Here is a 24,296-nt window from a genome sequence, read left to right as displayed (position 1 = left end):
ATAAAATATCAACGACAGGTAGATATCGCATAGAGCTTTTTATAAGACGCGATGGTGGTAGTCAAGTTGAAATATTTCCTTATTCAAATAGGTTTCGATGGCACTTTTAATGCGTCATATTTTACACGTGCATTACGTGTAAAATATGACATAGAAGTCAGTTCATGGCGATAACTTAATTCGTCACATTAAAACTAAAGCTTCGAGGGTTCAAAACGCACCCTGGTCTAAGAAGAAGCCCACAATAATGATAGATAGATACATACTATTCTTCATTGCACACAATTAATGGATAAAGATAATAAATATTGGAAACAGTAATACAAGAAAAATATGATTACGTACCCGTTAATTAAGTAATCATTTTATTAGTCTGCTATACGAAATAACTAATAAATTACACAGTTAAAATTATATACGTGATGATGGATAATTTTATTATACATACATATATTGCCTTGGCAAAGGAATAATGTCTCTCATCCCCGAAAAATAGTTGTGTGCGTACGAGAAAACAGAAATTCCACGTGAAGGCATACAAGTGTAAGCGAATATCAATTAAATATCGTAAGCAAATTTTTTATGAAAAATAACAAGAATTTCAATTAAAAGTGATTACGTACCCGTTTTATTCATATTACGATTGTGTCTATGGCTGGGTGCTCGGTCACCTGAAAAAGAAATATTTTTAGCATTAATTTTTGAAGTTATACTTCTTTTTGCGCGTTAAGGAAAAATGGTGGGAGTAAATTTTTGCGATGCGCACGCACACCGGCACAAAAAACCGACATCATGAAGTTAGCAATTTAGTTTTTCTAAAAAAGGTTAGACAGTTGACTTTCAACAATTCAAACCATACCTTTTTTCTATTGTTAGTATCGTTTTTTCTACAAACGTAGAATAAGGCGAAAGATAAAATTTTTGAAAAGATTTTTATGTTGTTACGCCAAAGAAGTTTAACTTCTAACGCGTGTACATAAGTACGCACATGTTTATTTTTCTAATCAGTCAGTGCTACACGTTTTTCTGACAGATCCTGATCGAACGAATCTTTGAAGTGAAGTTGCTTTACGATAAAATTATTTTATTTTGTATTCGCCTTATTAGCGAATGATTATCTCATACTTATAATAGTTATTTAAACTTACAACTTTTTTATAATTTTGCACGGTTTCAAGCTATGTAAACTGCTAATTACTATTTTATATAACCGCAACAAATCAGACTTTCAGCGGCAGAATTATAGATAGTTGTATCTAGGAGTTCGTATGTCAATGTCCTAATGTTGTTTTTCTTCGTCCTTGAATACGAGGGAGGGTCTGAGGTCGTTGACCCTTTAAGAGATTCTATTTTTAAAGCATGCGCTATCAAATACAAAATAGGCACTTAAAAGATGTTTAGACGGAATGCATTTAATACTAATTTGATGAGTTTGAAATGTTCTAAATTGTATTCAGAGTCTTCAGAACTCTTTGATGTAAAAATCTCATTTTATTGTGCAGTAAAGCTTGTCTCGACGTCGTCAGCGTTCTAGGGATAATATCTAAACTAGGAATTGACCGTGACTTCAAACACGTACTATTTCTGTAAGTTTTTCCCCTATAAAATTGCAACCTGCACATCCGGGCACACGCACCTTTTTAAATTTCCGGGGCTATGTGCATTTCAAGCAATTAAATATCGTGAGCAATTAAATATATATCGGTGAAGGAAATCATCGTTAGAAAACCTGCATGCCTGCGAATTTTCCATAACCTTATTTTTTTATAAGTGCGAAGTCTACCAACCCGCGCTTGACCAGCGTGGTGGACAGCAGCTCTTTTATTCTAGATTGAGTCCGCCGCCACCAGCCGGTAACGGGTTGATAAAGATGATTATTTTTATTTTTTTCTCCACTTGTCACTTTATCAGTTGGCCATCTGTAAATACTAAAAAAGTGCGCCGAACCCGTATATATAATACCTATCTATTTTTTAAAACCAACCTCAATAACGTATTTTATGTTAAAGATAATTTAAAAATTAAAAGTAGATATTCAAACACAATTTTAAACGTAACATAGTAATCCCATCCGATTCACAATGAAAGAGATAGAAATATACTAAAAAAAGTTTAAATACACGCGGGAGGGAAGGTTACCTCTATGAAAAAGGTGCCTGCGCTAAAGCAATTAGTTTCGAGTTACGGCTAAAAGTTAACTTGAGTGAAACCGCGGAGAACAGCTAGTAACGAATAAACGGTCTAACTTCCTTGGTTTAAAATAGCTTAAATAAAGTTACCACACCGTAATAATGTCAGTTAACTGTCCAACTTTTGTAATTGTGTATGCAGCGAGCGGGGCCCTCCCTGGGGACGGAGCTCGGAGGGATCCTGAGTGAGTGACTCGCATATCCTACCGACTTGCGGTAAGCGCTCCTTGCATTCAAATTAGACCATTTCCTAAAATAATCACCACCATTATGAGCCTTATAATATCCCAATAGCTGCGCAAACGCTCTCACCTAAAACAGCGTTTTAGAATGTTCAAATGCGCGGGCGGGTTGAATATTCTCTCCCTCCCTCATTTTGGAATCATATGAATCCTCCCACAGTAAAAAGGGGTTAAGGCTGTAGTCCACCACGCTGGCCCAGTGCGGATTGGTGGACACCACAGGTCTTTGAGAACATTATGGAGAAATTCCAGACATGCAGATTAAGCAAGTGAGATTTTAATTGCATAAACGCACATATCTTAGAAAAGTTAGAGGCGCGTGCTGGAATTCGATGCGATGCGAACTCGGCCCCCGAAAGTGGAGTCGAAGTCCTACCTACTGGGCTATCACCGCCTAATTAAGGTGTGTGCGGGAATCGGTCTACCGGAAATGGAAACTAAAGACCTGACGGACATTTACAAATTAGTTGTGTAAGTCTTCTAAGCTACCACAACTGATTACTAAATGGACGTACAAAATTACTTTTACTATTACAGTCAAAATCTGTTATAACGACATCCAAGGGACTACTCATATTTAGTCGTAAAAACCGATAGTTGTAACAACCGGAGACAGATATTAATAAATAAATAAATAAATAAATAAATATACTACGACAATACACACATCGCCATCTAGCCCCAAAGTAAGCGTAGCTTGTGTTAAGGGTACTGAGATAGCTGATAATTATTTTTTTATGAATATAATACACATAAATACTTATAATATACAGATAAACACCCAGACACTGAAAAACATTCATGTTCACACAAACAGTCTCCAGTTGTGGGAATCGAACCCACGGCCTTGGACTCAGAAAGCAGGGTCGCTGCCAACTGCGCCACTCGGCCGTCAAATACAAAACATATAGGAAAGACAAAACATGTATGTAATACGCGATTTTTCTTTGATATTGATTTGTTTTCTTTCCGACATATTACAATTTTCACAGTTAACTCATCAATATGTTTTAGTGCGTCTTGTGTAAAGATAAGTAACAAACAGACTTAAGAGGTATGACGAAGCGGGCCTTGAGGCTAGGGTGTGCGCGTGCTTTGTTTCTAAGAATTATAAAAGACAATAAATTTTTTTTTCATTTACGATAATAGCCATTGACCATTATACTGTGCCAGATGTGGATACTGTTACCTATTCAAATTGTTTACAATACAGCTGAACCGGTCGTTCTACAGATATAATTTTCCGAAAACATTAACCAAATGTGGTCGCTTAATGCGGTATGTCGTAGTAAACAATGTCGTAAAAAACAATGTTTTCCGATAAGGCGGTCAAATAGTATTCAGCCAGGACCTTTGATTTTGGTCAATTTAACCGGTTTGTTGTTCTAAACGATGTCGCCATAAACGGTTTTGACTGTAGTTGTAATTTTAATAGTAGCGGGGCTTTTTGTGACAGAGCTCGCCTGGGTGCTACCAAAATACTTATTTCTGACGCTAAGCAGCATCGTTGCAATGCTGTGCTCCGTTCTGAAATGCGTGGGTGCTTGTGTAATTACAGGCACATGAGACCTCAGGTTGAAGCAAAGGGTAGCACGTTGCAGAACGAGTTTCTGGCATGCTCTGCTAATTGTTGCTACATTTATAAGTGTTTTTCCACATACCACAAGATTTGACAATTTGGCGCCAAATTGTATACTTTTTGTTAAATTTTTATTTATAATTTTACTTTATGTTTATGTGGTGTACAATAAAAGTGTATTCATTCATTCATTCATACCATAACTTGGGTCATCAGCTTTTATCCATCAATTATTATGCAAAAAAGTGATATTAATAATCTATCTATCTAATCTAGTAAAAGGTCGCGTCTTCAAGTTCAAAGCCGAAATATTGATATGTTGCTCTAGCCAGGCATTCACGGTTCACGGTTTGTATACACGTCTAACAACGTGAAGTAACATAACAATAAATGTTTCTTATCACGGAATCCATGCGTTTCATTACGTAGCGTGACCGTAATGCTTATAATTTGGCTAAACCTTTCGCTACACCCGTAATAACCTCGTCAGTGAGTACGTTTTCTCGCGGTGCGAAAAAAACCGGCCAAGTGCGAGTCGGACTCGCGCACGCAGGGTTCCGTACCGTCTATACTAATATTATCAATGCGAAAGTGTGTTTGTTTGCTTAACGTTCTAACTAAGCAACCAATTGACTTGATTTTTAGCAGTTCGTTGAAAACAAACGGTTCGGATTTGTTAAAAACCGCAATTATCATCATCATCTCATTTGGCTGATTGGCGCAGTTTGCAGCAACCCTGCTTTCTGAGCCCAGGGCCGTGGGTTCGATTCCAACAACCGGAAAATGTTTGTGTGATGAGCATGAATGTTTGTCAGTGTCTGGGTGTTTATATGTATATTCTCTAAGTATTTATGTATATTATTCATAAAAATATTCATCAGTCGTCTTAGTACCCATAACACATGCTACGCTTACTTTGTCGCTAGATAGCGGTGTGTGTATTGTCGTAGTATATTTTATTAATTTATTTATCTTAACATCAACCGATAGACGTCCAATGCTGGACATAAGTCTTTTGTAGGGAGTTCTAAATTCCACATTTTTGTGCCGCTTGTGTTTAGCGGCTCCCTGCGACGCGCTAGATGTCGTCTGTTGGTGAACAGACGACATCTAGCGTTGGTTTGGAAACGCTTCGTTTACCTGTGCGGTGTCGCCATTCCAGCACTTTCTTGACACATTCCAACGTCCATCGATTTCTGATACCCACTGAGCTATGTCGGTAACTCTGATTCTTCTATGGATTTCCTTATTTCTGATCACGTAGAGATACTCTTAACATAGCTCTCATAAATATATAAGCTTAACATAAGCGGCCCTGGATCGTGGAGTTTGGAACTGTCTACAAAAGACCTATGTCAAATTTAAGACTACAATCGGTTGAAGTTATGATGATAATAAATGATGATAGTATATTTAATACTACGACAATACACACATCTCCATCTAGCCCCAAAGTAAGCGTAGCTTGTGTTATGGGTACTAAGATATCTGATGAATATTTTACACATAAATACTTATAATATACAGATAACATTTTTCCAGTAGTGGGAATCAACCCACGGCCCTGAGCTCAGAAAGCAGGGCAAACTGCGCCAATCGGCTGTCAAATAAGATGATGATGATGATTGCGGTTTTTAACAAATCAAAACCGTTTGTTTTCACCGAACTGCTAAAAATCAAGTCAATTGGTTTCTTAGTTAGAGCGTTAACAAACAAACACACTTTCGCATTTATAATATTAGTACGGCCTTGGACGCGGAAAGCAAGGTGCCAACCGGCTGTCAAATGGTGATGGGATGGTGATGATATATTTACTCAAATATGGTTAAGAACCTTCGCGATTGATGTGTGCTGTTATGCTCTCAACACTCATTGTTATCAATAGCCTATCGTAGCCCACTGCTGGACTAAAGTCCTCTCCCAACGGGACTTGCCCGTAATCACCACGCTGGGCAGACGGGTTGGTGGTCGCAGTAGATGGTGGTAGCATAGAGCCTATAGAGGAATTTGCTGCCTGTTCTCCGTTATATTCCTATAGTCGCCTCGTACGACACTGTATTCTGTTTTTTTCGGTTTGTGTGTAGCTGATTAACCCTAATGATTTCAAAAGCCTAATGCTTGTTGGCGTGCCTCGGAATAGGGCTCTGCTTAGAAGAGTTTGAACCCTAGGGCTCGAAGAAGCGAAGGGATCGTCGGCCTAATGCGAGGCCGAACCTCGGCTCGGGCAACGATTGAAGTGAAAGGGTTACTTGTAAGGAGACTTGATTAGACTACAGGGTTGGGATGTCGGAGAGACTTCACAAAGTAGACTCCTACGAATACTAAAAACCGCATCCAAACCAGTCGATCTAATAATAATAGAAATCATCCCTCAATCAAGATAGAAAATGAGTGTTTATGAAAAGATCTGTCGAATTCTTCTCGGTAGACGCTAATTCAATCATCCCAACCGGTGATAAAGTTACTAATAACAGACATACGCTTCCGGTTTCAATAGTACTTATAGAATAAACACACAAAAGAGCTTATGACTTAAACAAACAAAGTTGTACAACTCATAGCACCCCTCTTTAAGCGTTGGTAGTTAAGAAGAATCAGTTTTGATTTAGAAGTCGTAAGATAAGACGAAAGCGCACCTGTGGGCCCCAATAAAGAAAGTTTAAGTGAAGACGTATGATTATGAGAGATTAAAAAAGGCCTAAAGGAATGTCTATGCAAGGTCGTAGCGTTCGGGGCCGGGGTTAAATCGCTCTAGTTCGGGCGTAAAAAACGTAAAAACGCAGCAATTATCTCGTAGCCATTAAATTAAGATTGAATCTCAGGCGAAACCGGCTCTCATTTTAAATGCTTACACCAATTTGTAAGGGGGCTTTTACAATAGATATTATTCAAAAGAGCCCACTGCTTTAACACTCGTAGCCCTCTTCACGGCATTGCGTTTTCTTCAAGCCCCTGGATACTGGTACTGCTGAGAAATGATTAATTCGCATATTTCTCGTGCCAGGGATCGACTAGCCACAGACGAAACTTCCCATCGGACGGGGGTAAAGTCAAATGTACAGTGTTCTTTAATGCATAGAGCCTACGCGCACGGAGCGGTGGCGTGCTGGACGCAGTTTTGTGAATGAAATGGGCTATAATTGTCCCTCGACGGCAGCGACTAACTACGGGGATAATACCTTTAGTTACGGCCCACGGTGAATCACTTTATTATACACGCCGGATTCAACTTATGCCCAAGTGTTTCAAAAGCTCAAAACCTACGTCATACTTTGTTCTATAACCAAGAAAGGCAGTTTTTTTTATTTCACTTCAAGTTTGTTATTGAAAGTATATTTGTAATCCAAAAATGAGCTGTACAATGGATTTATAGACTTGGTTCACGCGAATCGCTTCGTGGAAAGTTTGAACAAATTGGTATACTTACAGTAGCTTCGCAATATATTTATAACTAGATGTGCCCTGCAACTTCGTCCGCATAAATTTCGGCACGCAGCGTACTGCTACATAGTCTACACCTACCTCAACAAATCTGATAACAACGGTAAAGTTATTTCAATAGTAATGGACGACGGAAGTGCCGAATATACAAACCTGTGTAAAATAATCTATATTACTGACTATATTTTATAATCCCTACTAATATTATAAATGTGAAAGTAAGTTTGTTTGTTACGCTTTCACGCAAAAACTACTTAACCGATCCTCATGAAACTTTGTACACATATTCTTGGAAGTGTTAGAAGTAATATAGGATACTTTTTATCCTGAAATTAAGCTCGGTTCCTTTGGGAGAGGGGATAAGTGTTTGACGATTTTACACCATAACTCCGACAAATTATAACCCATTTAAATAATTATTTTTTTACTATAGAGGTTATAATATGTGTTTAATATTGTCCAAACTGTGGTTGGAGATAGAGGACAGAACTCCTCAGCGGACAGCAGCGAACCCCTTTAAGGTTTAGCGACACTGAATACTTGAATTTTTTTTAGATCTACAACAAATTTAATGCCACATCAAAAACAAAATCAAACGCAGACAAAGTCGCGGGCAACAGCTAGTAAGGTTATATATTAAAATAATAATTTATGTATGTATGATTAAACAAACATGTACAGAATTTGACCTATGACAGTAGTTTTTTTCCTTTTAAGGGTTTCCGCTGTGTGCGCCGCGTAAGCGGTTAAAGTTTCGTAAAATAAAATTAAAAATAATAACTTTACAAGATCTTAAAGAAAGTTCGCGACAAATTATGGATATTTTTTTATTTTCTCACTATAATACATTATTTACAAAGGTGTTTTTATAAACATCGTTTTAATCTTCATTTCGTCAGGTCATAGCCAGTTTGCTATATAAGTGAAGTCCTTAAAAGTAAACACAACATAGGAAAATATGTGTATACACCTTATAACAATATGTACATCCCTAGCATGCAACCACTACTAGTGTTAAGTAGTGATGCAGTCTAAGATAATAAATGCTTTTAAATCAGGCCAAATACCCATATGACAAAAATTAAAACAAAAATAAAAAAAATACTATGAATATAATACAAAAAAAAGATTAAAAACAATAGTAAAAATTTAAATTTAAATAAATATCCGAATAATCCGAATTTCAAAAACTAAGAAATAAAATAATTAAAATTGAAAAAAAAAAAGTTTATTTCCGATTCGCACTGCGATGTTGTTTCAACCAATGCCGGAAGAAGGCGACATCCAAGTGCTCGTACATTGCCCGGAGAATCTCATTATTAGAGTGACGTAATCGTTCCCAAAAGGAAGCTATTCTGGAACGTGTTAAGGCAAAGAAGTCGGGCAGTCTTGCAGAGGCGAGCATATTTGAAGCACTACAACACTACAAAATCTCGGTAGCTTCATCAGAATGCGGTAAGCATCATTATACTGGATCCTGATAGCACTGTACGCACGTCTAGTGTATTTACACCAAAGTTGAGATGTGTAAAAGTTCTGGCAGAATGCTCTGAAAAGAGTTTTCTGCCAGAACGCCATGCTATTGCAATCACATTAAACCTATAATCAGTTTGTATGCGATATCGTACCGCAACACTAAAAGGCTTTGCAAAACGTCTCGTTACCACCCTAGCCGCAGCCGAAGTCTCCCACCAGACCAGCCTATATTATTTGTTATGTTATGTTATATACATTATTTGTTATGGACATCGTGAGGAAACCTGGAAGTTCTCCATAATGTTCTTAACGGTATGTGATGTCCACCACGCCCTTAACCCCTTCTTATTGTGGGTGGAGATCCGTGCCCAGTAGTGGGCCGGTAATGGGTTGATATGATAATGTGTAACGAAGTATTAAAAAAGAACGGTATCTACTGGATAGCGGTAAATCAATAATAAAGTAAGTAAATACCTGTTAATTCCCATAGCAAAAAGTTTAACATAGGCACCTAGCGTTTATGGAAAAATTTGTTACAGTTAGCTGCTCCATACTGCAGCTTCTTATGGAATTGCTTTCACACTTTTTTCCATTGTATTCTCTAATTCGCACCATTGTTTTGTTAGCTATGCGTAAATATTTTTTTTTATGAATTAATTACAATTTCCTCCCGCGGTATAACTAAGTCTAAATATGGGGTAATTCAAGGGTCAAAAACAATGGCGCAAAAACTGGCAACGCACTGGCAGTTCCTCTGGTGTTTTAGATATTTGTGGGTGGTAATCACTTAACATAGCCTTAATACAAAATTTGCTTGATCGCAATCGAATAGTGGTTTTCTCGTATTAAACTCCACATCGTCAAACAAAAATGTTCTTAATGTCACTCATTATAAGAGTCAATATACACAAACAACAAGAGAGAATAGGCATCTAGGCAAGCGCATTCCATCTTAAGCCACATCTACACTTTCCATCAGGTGAGATATTGGTCGCTAGTTTATTAAAGTTAAGAACAAAAAAGTCGTGATTTTTATATTGTTCTGTTCTTCCAAAAGCCCTAGGTTATTTATTTTAGGCAAATTTAAGCTGTAAATTAATAGTAATAAGATTTATTACTCTGATTTTCATGTATGTCGATACTCGAAAACGACTTCACGATTGCGATCTTGTACAAGTGCCCGCTTCACATTTATATTAAAGGAAACTAAAAGAAAAGGGAAAAATATTTTTCCCAACAAACTGCTAAGTAAGCAATCTCCTTTGATTTAAACATAAATTCAAGTTTTCGTCTTCCAAAGCCATAATGGCGAAAGTAAACTTTATTTAAAAGTGGATGCAAATATTAAAACGACTTTAATGGAAACGGGTAAATTACCTACCCGACTTCAAAATACTCAAAGGTTTGAAAAGTTTTTATTTAACACATTATTTATTGAAGTTCTGTCTTTTCAGTGTCAACCTTATGGCAGGTTCAAAATTATAAAATTTATATATTTATATTTACGTCACATTTCGGGGAAATAAATACGCAAAAAAAAATCCAGTCCTTTATCTCAGACAATAGACAATATTTATCAGATCTTCATTAAAATTAGACACTACATGCTTTACAGTATACACTTTAAAGTAAAAAGATAATTAATAAAATCGGTTCAAATTTAACGGAGCTATGAAGTAAAATTGATTAAATTTTTCATCCCGTTTCCCGGAGGAAACCTAATGTTTATCGGGATAAAAGGTATCCTATATGTTGACCCGGAATATCAGCTACCACTATACCAAATTTTATTTAAATCCCAAATTATTCGCGTGATGCGCGGAAAGACAAACAGACAGACAGACAAAAATGAAATAAAAATCTGATTTGACTCAGTATCGATTATAAAGCATCCCCGGTCAAAATATATTAAATGTACAGAAATCTTCCAGTTACAGTTTTATTATATGTATAGATAAACGAGTACATACGAGTAAGTACTTATAATTAACAGATAAACACCCAGACATTGAAAAACATTGACACACAAACATTTTCAGTTGTGGGAATCGAACCTGAGCCTTGGAATCAGAAAGCAGGGTCGGTGCCCACTGCGCCAGTCGGCTGTCACTAAAGAATTAAAGTAAAATTGAAAAAGGGGCCAGGATGATTTTAACTAACTGTTCATACACTGAGTAAAACACGCAAACAGTCTCAGCGAACCTTTCTAAAATCCCTTTATGATGTGATGTTTCAAAGTGCTCTTGCACTTTGAAACATCACTCGACCGAAGTTTCTTTCGGCCTAATCTCTGACAGCCTAAAAATAGATGAAAGCGTTATAAAGATGTACTTAGCCTTGACAAATAATAACTTCTCTACCGTTCAAATGAATGTAGCCGAATTGAGAGATGGTTTAAATTATGAAAATTATGCTTAACTGGCTGTACACCACGAAAGGCCGGAGAATTAGTATGGTGTTATTTATAATTTATTCAATCCCTACTCCACACCAAACAGATCTTCGGCAATGTACCCTCTACGCACGTTTCGGTCTAAAACCTGACTGGTCAGGAGATGTTGACTTTACAATAAATAATTGTCAACATCTATAAGTATAAGGATTGAAGAAAGAATAAATAACACCATACAGATTCTAGTGCCTTTCGCAGACATTTTTCATATTTAAGTTACCAAGGAAACCGAATATTATCTAGGTAAAGAAACAATCACATAAATATATGGGACAGAGTGAGATAGAAAACATTATACATTTTTTTTCCTATTCTTGTTACCATGGTAACTAAATAATAAACATTACATTTACCCTAATAGTTCTGATACTCTACATCCACCTCAATCTCCCGTAGGCTACTTTATGAAGTTACACTTTCGCCGTGTGTGAATAAATTGCACAGGATTTTTAATTTACCCTTTCATATGGTATTAATCTTTATTCAGCTAAATAAACTCGTTTTTTGTGTATGTTTCGACAATCGTACTTAAGGAGTAAACTCCAGTCGTGCGTCGGAGCTGACACACCCTTTTTTTGTTATCCGTGTTTCTCGCCTTCTTAATTATGTTTATTATGACCCTCGAATCGAATTATTTTATGGTAATATGAATAATGTACGTCGCAACCTATTACCGTTATATACCGATAAACCGTTTCATGTTAGGTAAACTTGATTTTTAGATATAGTATGCTGCATTTTTGCTGGGTTGCAACCCAAAAAAACTGTTTATTGACTTATCTGTGATAACTTGTTCATAAGTTTTAAGTCGACCAATTTTTTAACTATCTTGTAAATACAACTGTAGATTTCCCAATTAAAATAAAATATTATTATTTTATTAATAAAATATTATTATATATATATTTGACATTTCCCCCAAGTGATTTGAGGACAACCTTCTTCTTCTTCTTCTCTCTGGGCAGTTTCCGCACGTAAGCGCTTCGCTTGTTGTACGTAGAAATTTCCCAGCAAACTGCCCAGGTTGCTGAGGACTTCTGGGTTAGTGGCTGGTGATCCCAGGTAGATCTCGCGTTGCTCTGTCACTCCAGCATCACGTGCGTAGGTGTTTTATCTACCTCCATGCATGCTCTGCAAAGAGGGCTGTTGGCTGTCCAGGCAGTCATTAAATAACTGCTTAAAGTGGCCCCCAAGGTGGCCCAAGGCCAGCGTTAGGATTCTTCCCTGGACTCCATCCAGTCCAGGTGGACAGGTGGTTCCACGCCTCTCCTAATTCATTCTCTGTGACTGGAGGGGCTTCCACCGACTCTTCTCGTTCCCCAGTATAAGCGTCACAATCGGGGGAGTGAAAGCTGGTAGTTGAGGAAAGAGTCCAGAGACCACACGATTAAGTAGCTCCGGCTCCATGGAGTTTATGGGAGGGGCACTCCGCATCTTACCTCTGACGATGCGGTATGGCCGGGTCCATGGATTCCTGTTGAGGGTTGACAGAAACTCCTCACTGGCGGAGTCCTTTGCATTAGCGATGCCCTCCCACTTATAAGACCGCAGCGCTCACCAGCGTCCGGAAGGTCCCCAAAACACTAAAATACCTATTTAGGTACAGCTGATATTCGTAAAAGTGTAGAGCGGATACAATAATACACGGCGCGCAGGAAGTGAAACAATGTGAACGGGCCTTAAGTGGCTCGTTCCCACGCACTTTCTATACAGCACTTCTTGCAAATCTAACTATAGGTTCCGTGCATTACTTTTACTGACTGCGAAATGTTTTCTAAACCTGACTATAATACAACATTTGTTTCTGTAAAATAAGTTAGTGATAATATTATGAGACAAAAATAAAACTGAATTGATAACATCCTCCTTTTTTGTAAGTCGGTTAAAAGGAGTAATAGTCTAGTGGTTAGGACTGTGGCTTAACTTTGGAATGTCATTTTTTTATATTGTTTATAACTAATATTGCTACGTTATACTGTGTATAACAATACCCTCATTAAACCACATTTAATTTACCTGATTGAAGTCTGGGGAAGTGCCACCAAAACAAGATTAGCTCATCTGCAAACTGCTCAAAATAAAATACTAAAAACTCTTTTCCAATATCCTTTTCGAACTTCCACCAAAAAAATCTATAGTGATACTGAAATAATGAACATTCATCAATTATATATATGTAGCACGTGCACCTTTATTAGAAAATCAATAAACAAAACAATCCACACTAATATCACTTTCACAAAAAAGAAAAATAAAACTCGTCGAGCCAGTTTCCTTACCTTACCTAGAAAAGAACAAATTATGGTAAGAAATCACTTACCTTTGAAGGCGCCAAATTTTATAATAAAATACCTATACTTATAAAAAATGTAAACTCATTCAATGTATTCAAAACTAAATTAGCTTCTTATATGAATGAATGAATGAATGAATACACTTTTATTGTACACCAAAGAAACAAAAAGTAGTTACAAAGATATAAATACAAATCAAGAGAGTACAATTTGGTGGCCTTATCGCTACATAGCGATTTCTTCCAGGCAACCAATGGCGTAAAAGGAAAAAACATAGAAAAGAGGTAGGTGGTGCAATAAATAAGATTTAAAAATGATACAAATATATAAATATAAATGAAATATAAATATATATATAAATATAACTATAATATATATATATATATATAAATATATTACATATAAATACAAATAAAATATATAACATAAATATATTACATATAACATCCCCAATTAGTATGAAATACATAAATAATTCAAATTACACACATAAAATGATTCGCTTCAGCGTTGTTCGGCTGAAAGAGACAAATAATGATCCTTCACTAGTTTCTTGAAGGTCCCAATCGATTGTGCCTCACGGATATCTAACGGCAAGGCGTTCCATATTTTAATAGCCTGAACCGTAAATGATCCGTTGAAGAAGGAGGATTTGTGACCAGGCACCTTCAAGACTAACTTCCTCGTAGAACGAAGTTCGTCTGGGAGTCCTACAAATTGAAACCTCTCTTTCAGGTAAAGAGGAGTAGAAGGATGAAATAAAACACAGTACAGAATAGAAACAATGTGCAAATTCCGGCGAAGTCTGATAGGTAACCACTTGAGACGAGACCGAAATTGAGAAATATGATCATATTTGCGCAACCCAAATATGAAACGAATGCTAGAATTCTGGAGTCTCTCAAGTTTATTTAACTGATCTTCAGTTAAGTTAACATAGCTTGCGTCAGCGTAGTCAAGAATGGGAAGGAGTAGAGTCTGTGCGAGCATAATTTTGGTAGGTATAGGAAGTAAATACTGAAGACGACGCAAAGAGCCTAGAGCTGCAAATGTCTTTCTGCTGATCTCTTTAATATGGTACGTCCAACTTAAGGTTCGGTCAAGATAAATGCCCAAGTTCTTTACATTTTCACAGTATGGGACTGTGACACTATCAAACTCAATGGAGGGGAGGGAAAACCAGTCAATCCTTGAAATCTGCCTTCGACTGCCAATAACAATAGCTTGAGTTTTTTTTGGATTAACGTTAAGGCCATGCGCTTTACTCCAATTTGAAATAACGCGCAAGTCTTTGTTAATGCTAGCTATTGCGATTGGAAGATTATCAAAGGTTGACTGGGTGTAAATTTGGACATCGTCAGCATACATATGGTAGAGAGAAGATATATTCCGAGTAATGGAGTTGATGAAAATAGAAAAGAGTAATGGAGATAGCACGCCGCCTTGAGGTACGCCAACAGTAATATCACACCATGAGGAATGAGATTCCTCAGTGTGAATACGCTGCCGACGACCATGAAGCTTCTTATATATTAAGTAATACCAATAAATTTAAAGACGAATACATTGAATGAGTAGATAATAGTAAAATTGAATTTAGTTGAGTCTAATGGCGAAGTGTATTAATTTATTATAGAAAATTAAGTTTCCTATGTAAGTAAGTGACTTAGGTCTGTTTATGGGAATAAATGTCTTTAAACCTAATCCTAATATCGTGAACTTAAACCTGCAGGGGAGGCAGGTGATACTCACCGAAGGCAGGAGACGATTATGTCAGGGATTTAAGTAGCGTGTCCACCTGCTAAAGCAAACAATAGCTAAAGCAACAGGGTATTGGAGAAGTTTACCCCTGTTTTTTTTTATTCATATATTATATGGATACTAGCGGCTTCGAAGTTCGAAACGATGTGTTTGAAGACCTTGGTCATCAGCGCAGCTTGGTGACAAGCAAATCCTTTTTTTAATGTATATTAGATTCCGGAGATTCTTAACGACCCGCCGTTACCATAACTGCTGCCAGAGCCAGGAATAGCGGGGCCGCCGGGAACTAGGGGCTGTTTTTTTCTCCTTCCCATTAAAGTTATGAACGATAATGACCACGCTGGGCAGGCGGGTTGGTCAGCGCAGGGCTAGACTGATCGCCCCGGCGTCGCTGCTGCCCGACACCGGTCTGTACCATTTGTTCAGCCTAGCCAATTCGAAGTGGTTATACCAACACTTGTCGGTCGCCAGAGCCTCGTCGGTTAGACGGCAGGGTGCACCACGTGCAGGTGAGGTTGGCAATTGGCAATTTGGGAGGCTGACTGGTACTAGCCACGCCCACTTACACCCCAAGGTGCTGGAATGGCAGCCCTGAACTGGTAAGCGAATTGTTGGTCGACCCCCAACGAGGTGGACAGACGACATTAAGCGCGTCGCAGGTAGCCGCTGGCCGCAGCCGTCCAAGCGGCTCAGAGCCGAGGAACTTCGAACTTACGGTGCCTCACGGTTCCATGGTAAAAAGTTCCTCAAAGGGGGTTATTGTGGATGATGACATTCCACGGAACCCTAATTCTTAACTGTCACCAAGTACTGAGCGGATATGTTTGAATTAAAAAGTTCTTATTACGAGTATATTGGGACGAAGCGGAAGACGTAGGATGCTATTATTTTAACGTTAGAAAAAAATCATTACACTTCTATGTATGTTATGAGGTTAATGAGAAATGGGTGCTTTGAACTCGCATTTTAGAATACTTTTAGCTGTCAACGTAATATAACGGGAATTTATTTTAGGTATGTTTATGAGGACATTTCAAGGAGGTGTTATGATATTTAGCAATCAAATACTTTCAATGAGCTGAGATGTTAGTAAAGCGAGGAGAAAAGTTTTACTTCACAGACTTATTCTAAAACTAATGTTTCTGAAATAGTGATAGCCCAGCGAGTAGGACTTTCGATGACCTCGCTGGCGCAACGGTGAGCGCTGTGAAGTTAAGTAGGGCGTCCAGGGTTCTATATATAATTTCTGAATTTTCTCTAGTCTGGTCTGGTTTTGACCGTGGCTTGTAACCACCCTAACGACAAAGGCGTGTGCTAAACGATTTAGTATTCCGGTGCTATGTCGCGTAGAAACCAATTAGGAGTATGACTACCATACTCTCCAACAGTTTAGCCCGCTATCATCTTAGACTGCATCATCACTTACTCAGGTGAGATTGCAGTCAAGGACTAGCTTGTAAAAAAAACTTCGTACAGTACAGTACAGCCTGAACGCTTCTTATTGTGGCAGATACTCGTGACCTGTAGTATCTGTGGGCCAGTAATATTTAGATTGATATAACATATTTGTCTCCTAATAATTGATTAAGTTAATTTATTGTAATTTAGCTTTAAATATTTATACTTTTAAAGGTTTATATTAACTGACTAATAATTAATTGTAAATAATTTATAAGAATGACTTTTTTACATTTTAATGCATGCTGTGATAACCTGTAAATAGTTGAACATTTACTATGTGACTCATTCCAAAAAAAAAAAAGCAAGTTTTAATGTATCTACTGTTGGTTGTCCTTTATAAATAAATAAATAAATAAATATCAATTGTACTCATATCTATCGATATCGATGTATCCGCAATAAAATTTCTCAGTGAAGTTGTTTTGTATTTTTTTTTCAACTTATTGTATTGAGTCCATCGTCAATAACAATTCCATTTGTATGGGAAGACATAAAACACAGGACGTTGCGGTCTGCGGCTGTAGGGGGACCCTCCTGCCGTCTCAGCAATGTCTAATTGAATAACACGACACTTTGATTGCTCCCTTTGAGCTTCAAAACATGCATTATTCAAATACGTTTACAAGTACTAGTTCAGCTTCCGTATTCAGAAACCACGTACGTTGTGTATTAAAACCACGAGATCCAGATACTGAACTGATTTATTGGTCACTTATACTGACATACCCACATGGTGCAGTCATTACAAAACTACCTACATATTTCATACACATCATTGTCCCCCTCTTATATAAATAATATACATGATCTTATATAAATAATATACATGATGATTACTTAGACTAACATTATGATTATTAGATACACATAATTTTGATTAGTAAGTGATTATACGGTACACAATACGGAATAGGTATACAAATAACACAATTAGATTTCTATCATAGTCTACTAGACATTATAATAACATAATAGAAGCTACTCTTTTCTTTTTATCTTTTTAACACATTCTAGTGCAGCTTCCCGACGCGGACGCATACTATCCTCAGTTTCTTCCAGCCCAGGAAGTTTAGTTTCTTCACATTCCACACTATTAGAAACTAAACCTCCTCCAATATCAGCCAAACCAACTTCCAATTGTTCTGTTTCCACAGGCTTATTAGTCATTGAGCTGGGAGTATCTTCACCAATAGGAGCCACTAGAGCTAGCGAATGCCGAGACTTGCGTTTGTCTGTTAGGATTTGATCGATATGGCGTTTCTGTATCCGGCCATCCTTAGCCTTAACTACATAGGACACAGGACTTTTACGCTCTAGTACTTCACCCTCCGCCCATTTAGAACTATTTCTAGCATAATCCCGTATGAGCACCGCGTCGCCGGGCCGCGCCTCGCGCAACGCGTGCGGCGGCGCGGTGCGGCGCTCGGCCGCCTGCTGCGCGGCGCGCACGCGCTCGGCGGCGTCGGGCCGCAGTAGGTCGAGGCGGCCGCGCAGCCGCCGACCGAACATAGCCACGGCGGGCTCTCGCCCCGTGGTGCTGTGCTCCGTATTTCGATACGTAAAAAGAAATCTACTGAGCGCAGTTAAGTCATCCATTTTCTCAACAACAGCTTTTTTAAGAACTCTTTTTATAGTACGTACCGAATTTTCAGCGGCCCCGTTACTACTAGGGTGATATGGGGCTATGAGGTTATGTTTGATACCGTTTTGTTTAAGATACAAACCGAACTCCGCTGACGACATCGGCGGGCCATTGTCACTTTGTATAATTTTTGGGAGCCCGAACCTAGCGAATAGTTGCCTCAAACGACCTATAACGACTGCTGCGGATATGGTCTGCAACTTTTCGACCTCGATCCATTTGGAATGAGCATCTACGATAACTAAGTAATACGTGTTATTGAACGGTCCCAAGAAGTCGATATTCAAACGCGACCACGGCTCGGCGGGCCAGGGCCACGAGTGCAGCGGCGCGGCGGGCGGCGCGGGGCGCTGCGACACGCACGCCGTGCACTGCGCCGACACGCGCTCAATGTCGGCGTCTAAGCCGTCCCAGTACACATAGTTACGAGCGATTTGTTTCATTTTAACTATACCGGGATGTCCGTCGTGTATCTCTTTTAGTACCATCTGGCGTAACTTTTTAGGAATTATCATTCTATACCCCCAAAAAAACAAACTTGATCGATATATAAATTATCTTTTCTATTAAAATAAGGTTTTTCCAATTCAGATGTAACTTTAGTCGGCCAACCGAACATTACGTAGCCGTAGATTCTACTTAATAAAGGATCTTTCGCGATCTCAGTCTTGATTTCTTTAAAACTGACAGGAAAATTTTCTTGAATAAAATTAAGATAGCTACATCTTTCCGTCTCGCTCTTGACTCGACCGCTTGTCGAGCTCAAGGGGAGTCGAGAGAGCGCATCGGCCTGGCAGTTTTCAATAGACCTAACGAACTCAATTTCGAAATCGTACGCACATAATTTGACCGCGTATCTCTGTAAGCGACTCGCCGCAGTCAACGGGATGCCCCGATTCTTCCCAAATATGTAACTCAGAGCGCGGTGATCGCTGCGCAAAATGAAATGCCGCCCGTATAGGTACTGGTGGTGTTTCGTCACACCGAACACAATGGCGAGCGCTTCCTTATCTATTTGCGCATAGTTGCGCTCCGCGGGCGCGAGCGTGCGGGACGCGCAGCACACCGGCCGCTCGGCGCCGTCCGCGCCGCGCTGCAGCAGCACTGCGCCCAAGCCGTACGGGCTACTGTCGACCGCCAGTATGAGCGGCAGGTTCGGGTCGTAATGCGCCAGCACCGGGGAACTACTCAATACCTTTTTTATCTTAATAAAGGCGTTCATACACTTTTCATCCCAATTCCACTTTACATTTTTTTTTAAAAGGTTATACATCGGATTTAAAATATCACTCATATTTTTACAAAACTTTGCATAAAAGTTAACTAAGCCCATGAAGCTTTTTAATTGTGATACATTAGTTGGAGGCGGTGCTGCAACAATAGCTTCAATTTTTTTATCGTCTGTATGCAAACCGAATTTATCTATTTTATAGCCCAAATAAGTAACGCTGTCTTTAAAAAATTTACATTTAGACCAATTTATTCTTAAACCATTTTCTTTCAGTCGTTGTAACACCGCCTTTAAATTACTTAAATGTGTGCTTTTATCTTTACCCGTTACACAAATATCGTCAGCAAATACTGCCGTTGAGGGCAATCCGCTCAACGTTTCTTCCATAATTTTCTGAAAATTTTCAGGTATACATTTGATGCCAAAAGGAACGCGCCTATAAACAAAAGTGCCCATGTGAGTCGTGATTGCCGTCATCGGTTGTGATTCGTCTTCTAGAACACACTGCTGAAAAGCATTAGACAGATCGAGCTTAGTGTACTGCTCACCTCCACCCAGTGCGGCGAATAGGTCCTCGATCCGAGGCAGCGGGTAATGAAAATCTTTAAGACGCGGATTTAAAGTGATTTTATAATCACCACAAATACGAATCGAACCATTTGATTTGACAACCGGGACTATAGGTGTCCCGTAGTCAGATCTGTCTACTTTGTAAATAACACCCTCCCGCTGTAAGCGATCGAGTTCGCGCGCAACCGGCTCCCGAAGTGCTAGCGGCAGCGCACGCGCCTTAACAAACACAGGCGTGTCGTCTTTTAAACGCAAACGGAATCGCGATTTAAAAGTGCCTAGCCCCTCCGCAAACACTTCGGGATATTCCTCTTTTAGGCTAAGAGCAATAGAGTCTTCACTACACAAATTATGACATTGAATAACAGATAACTTTAATTCTTTTATCCAAGCTCTGCCCATGAGAGGAGGGCCCCCATTTGGTACAACGTGCAACTTTAATTTGGCAGATTTGGTACCGCATACCACATCGACTAAAATGTAACCGATCGTCTCTATAATATCACCAGTGTAAGACTTTAATATTAAAGTTTTACTTTGAATGGGAAAAATACTAAAGAATTTGTTGTAGTATTGTTGCGATATGGCTGAAATTTTGCTGCCCGTATCAATTTCAAATTTGTGGCTTGCGTTGTTAATATTCAAAAGAGCATAATAGGGGCCCTCATCTCCACCGCTAATTATATTATAAAAGTGACAATCATTCTCGCTTTCGGAAGTGGAATTATTAAAATAAATCTGACCTCTATTTTGTTTTACTCTCGCACTCACTTCACTTCTTTTTTGCATTTCACACATTGCCTTTAAATGGCCTTTTTGGCCGCACAAATCACATGAATGATATCGATAGCGACACCTCCCCGGATGACCCTTGCCGCAGCGCGCACAGGCCCGACGGCCCGCCACGCCGTTGCCGCTGCCGCCGCCCGCCACCTGCGAGCCGCGCACGGGGCCCACCCGGTGTAGGCCGTCGTCGTTGAACGCGCCGTCCGAGAGTGCGCGCGCGCCCGGAGCGACCGTAGCGCATGCCGTGGTCGCATGCCGCTCCGCCGCCTCCAGCGCCAACGCTAACTCCACCGCGCGACGATAATCAATATTCTTTTCCGCAAAAAGCCTCGAACGCATCTCCTCGCTGATTAATCCCGAGACAAACTGATCTCTTAGATTAATTTCAAGCTGTGCCCCGAAACTGCACGTCTTAGCGAGATGTTTTAAATTCTGTAGGTAAACTTTGACGCCTTCGCCTTGCTGTTGCTTTCTCTGCCGGAAAATATGTCTTTCAGCTATCTCGGATTGCTCGGGTTCCAAATGATCTTTTACTAACTTTACTAACTCGTCGAATGTTTTATCTTCAGGATGCACAGGAGAACACAAATCACACATTAACGCGTAACAATCCGCACCAACTAAAGTGACCAACGTGGCCACGTGTAGGTTACGTTCGATGTTGTTTAGCGCGATAAATTGTATAACGCGCCGCACGTACGCGTCCCAATCTTGTGTACCGACATGAAAACTCTCCACTTTACCGAGTGGCATTGTTATTTTAACAATTTAACGTGGATTTCCGAATTATTAGACACTCGTCGCCAATGTTGTGTATTAAAACCACGAGATCCAGATACTGAACTGATTTATTGGTCACTTATACTGACATACCCACATGGTGCAGTCATTACAAAACTACCTACATATTTCATACACATCACTTTGTGTCGACCTCCTTGGCGCAACGAGAGATATGGTCTTATCCTACTAATATTATATATGAGGAAGTGTGGATGTTTGTAACTCAATGTCGAAAATTGCAATTAATTACGACTCAGCAAATTTGGATGAAATTTGGCATGCACATAGCCTTTGGCATGAAAAAAGGAAGCAGGCTTAACTTTGCGAAAATCCATAATCTTAATATATATAAATCTCCTGTCACGATGTTTGTCCGCGATGGACTCCTAAACTACTTAACCGATTTTGAATTAAATGGGCACACCGTGAGCAGTCTGGTCCAACTTAAGAGATAGGATAGCTTAGATCTTTAATTATAGTCGCAATTTTATTTTATTGCAAATTATTTGTCTATAATTAATTGACAGTCACATGTTATATATATATAGATACTACTATAATCATTTAAGGCTTAGCGATACTGAATACTTTAAAAACAAAATCAAACGCAGACGAAGTCGCGGGCAACAGCTAGTATATTATGAAAATTAAGCTTAATTTGCTATAGCACTTAACAATTAATTGTAAAGTCAACACCTCCTGATGATGCTCCGGTTTCGGAGCGAAACGTGCGTAGGTTTGTGATATAACGATGTGGAATTGGAATCTCACATGGTTATATCCAAAGTTCCCGCCTTTTCAACAACCATAATATTTTTTATAAATGTCGTAGTGAAATTACGATATTTACTTTAGTAAGGCACATGGAACATCCGGTTATGTCACATCGATCTAACCTAGATTAATTGAATAACATATCCTTTGACAGCCCCTTTGTCGGTAATTCTGTTACGTAGTCTGGAGGAGCGTCTGAATTGATTACTTGGATAATCTACACTTTGTTTGATACATACAAACATAACTTGGTAAGGCAGAAGCAGGCTTTCCGGAAGTTCGTGTTTAAAATTAGCATTTAGCAATAAGCATACCGATAAGCGATAGCCAATCAAACAGATACTGTTTAATTTCTTGTACTTCAAACGTGATAGCATATAGATCTATAATTAAAATTAGATTAAACAATTGTGCGTTGTGAAGTTAACATCTCCAGACGATTCTCCGTTTTCAGAGTGAATCATACGTGGATGGCATATTAAAAGCACAGTATTTATTTCAAAGTCAAAGTCAAAGGCAAAAATTCAAGTAGGCCCATAGGTTGCACTTTTGATGCGTACATAAGAATTACACGGTAGTGAGATGATGGCGATAACCACATTCGTAAACTCAAAACTAAAGCTACGAGGGTTCCGGACGCGTCCTGGTCTAAGAAGAAGCCCTCAACAAATTTAGCCGGGTGTATTTTTTTTGTTATCTCCATCTCACAATGTCATTTAAAATTATTAGAAGAGCAACCTGGTTAGAGCCAAAATTCACACCCAAGCTTTTTTATCGATTACATAGTCCTTTATACTATAATAGGACTTTTCTTAAAGCTTACGTTTAATACAAACTTTGAACTTTTTAAGAGACATCTCCAAGATGTCAATGGGTAGTTTGTAGTATTTTATCCACCAATCCGCAGTCTTAACCCCTTCTCATTGTGGGAGCAGACCCGTGCCCTGCAGTAGGCCGGTAATGGGTTGATATGATGATGATGATTATTTTGACGGTTAAATACACTGAGGCTCTGCTCTTTCAGAGGAGCTTGCTAAACTAAACTAGTTACTAAAGCTAGTAAAAAGCAAATACAAATTATTAACACAATGACATAGAAAAATAGACACACAGACAGACTGTTTAACATAAACTTAATTGTGTATAAGGCACTTTTACCTCACGCAAGAAATAAATCTGAAATTTGAAAATTTGAAAATGATCAGTTAACCAATTCGATCAATGATCAGCGTTTTAGAAACCGGAGGTAAATATCAATAAAACAAGAGGTAAGGAAGGTTCATTGACGCGTGATACGTAATTAAATAACTCAGCCTTTGCTGCCTTCCTTTTAGCGTCGTAATCATGTTACCTACCACCGGAAGTGCAGCGTGACATCCCTCCACCAGTGCGAAGCGTCGATCGGGATGTTATGCATAGCTGCTGAGTAACTTTAGATAGTTGCCAACTGGTTGTAAAAAATTAAAAATTTTACAGCCACAGTTTTACACTCTTTTATTCAGTTTTATCGTAAGCGGTGATAGTCGTGTCCAGCTGAAGCTAGTCACCACCCAACAGAGACGTGATGCTAAGCGATTTAATGTTCCAAGAAACCGATTAGGGGTATGACTACCAT

At 38.9% G+C, this 24,296-nt stretch overlaps 1 protein-coding gene across 1 annotated transcript in view; it reads right to left on the bottom strand.

Annotated features, from left to right (window-relative positions):
- The window catches only part of LOC120631726 (uncharacterized protein K02A2.6-like), a 38,295-nt gene extending 16,418 nt beyond the window's left edge, over nucleotides 1–21,877 (bottom strand). Inside the window, exons 1-2 of the mRNA XM_039901407.1 lie at nucleotides 19,160–21,877; nucleotides 17,936–19,025 (exon numbers count right to left, since the gene is read on the bottom strand). Of these exons, the coding sequence (XP_039757341.1) occupies nucleotides 17,936–19,025; nucleotides 19,160–21,877 (3,808 nt within the window). The remainder of the gene's footprint in view (nucleotides 1–17,935; nucleotides 19,026–19,159) is intronic.
- Nucleotides 21,878–24,296: the final 2,419 nt, after the last annotated feature.

The sequence above is a fragment of the Pararge aegeria genome, chromosome 18 (assembly GCF_905163445.1).
Source record: "Pararge aegeria chromosome 18, ilParAegt1.1, whole genome shotgun sequence".
NCBI lineage: Eukaryota > Metazoa > Arthropoda > Insecta > Lepidoptera > Nymphalidae > Pararge > Pararge aegeria.
This window is presented reverse-complemented; position numbering and strand designations above follow the sequence as displayed.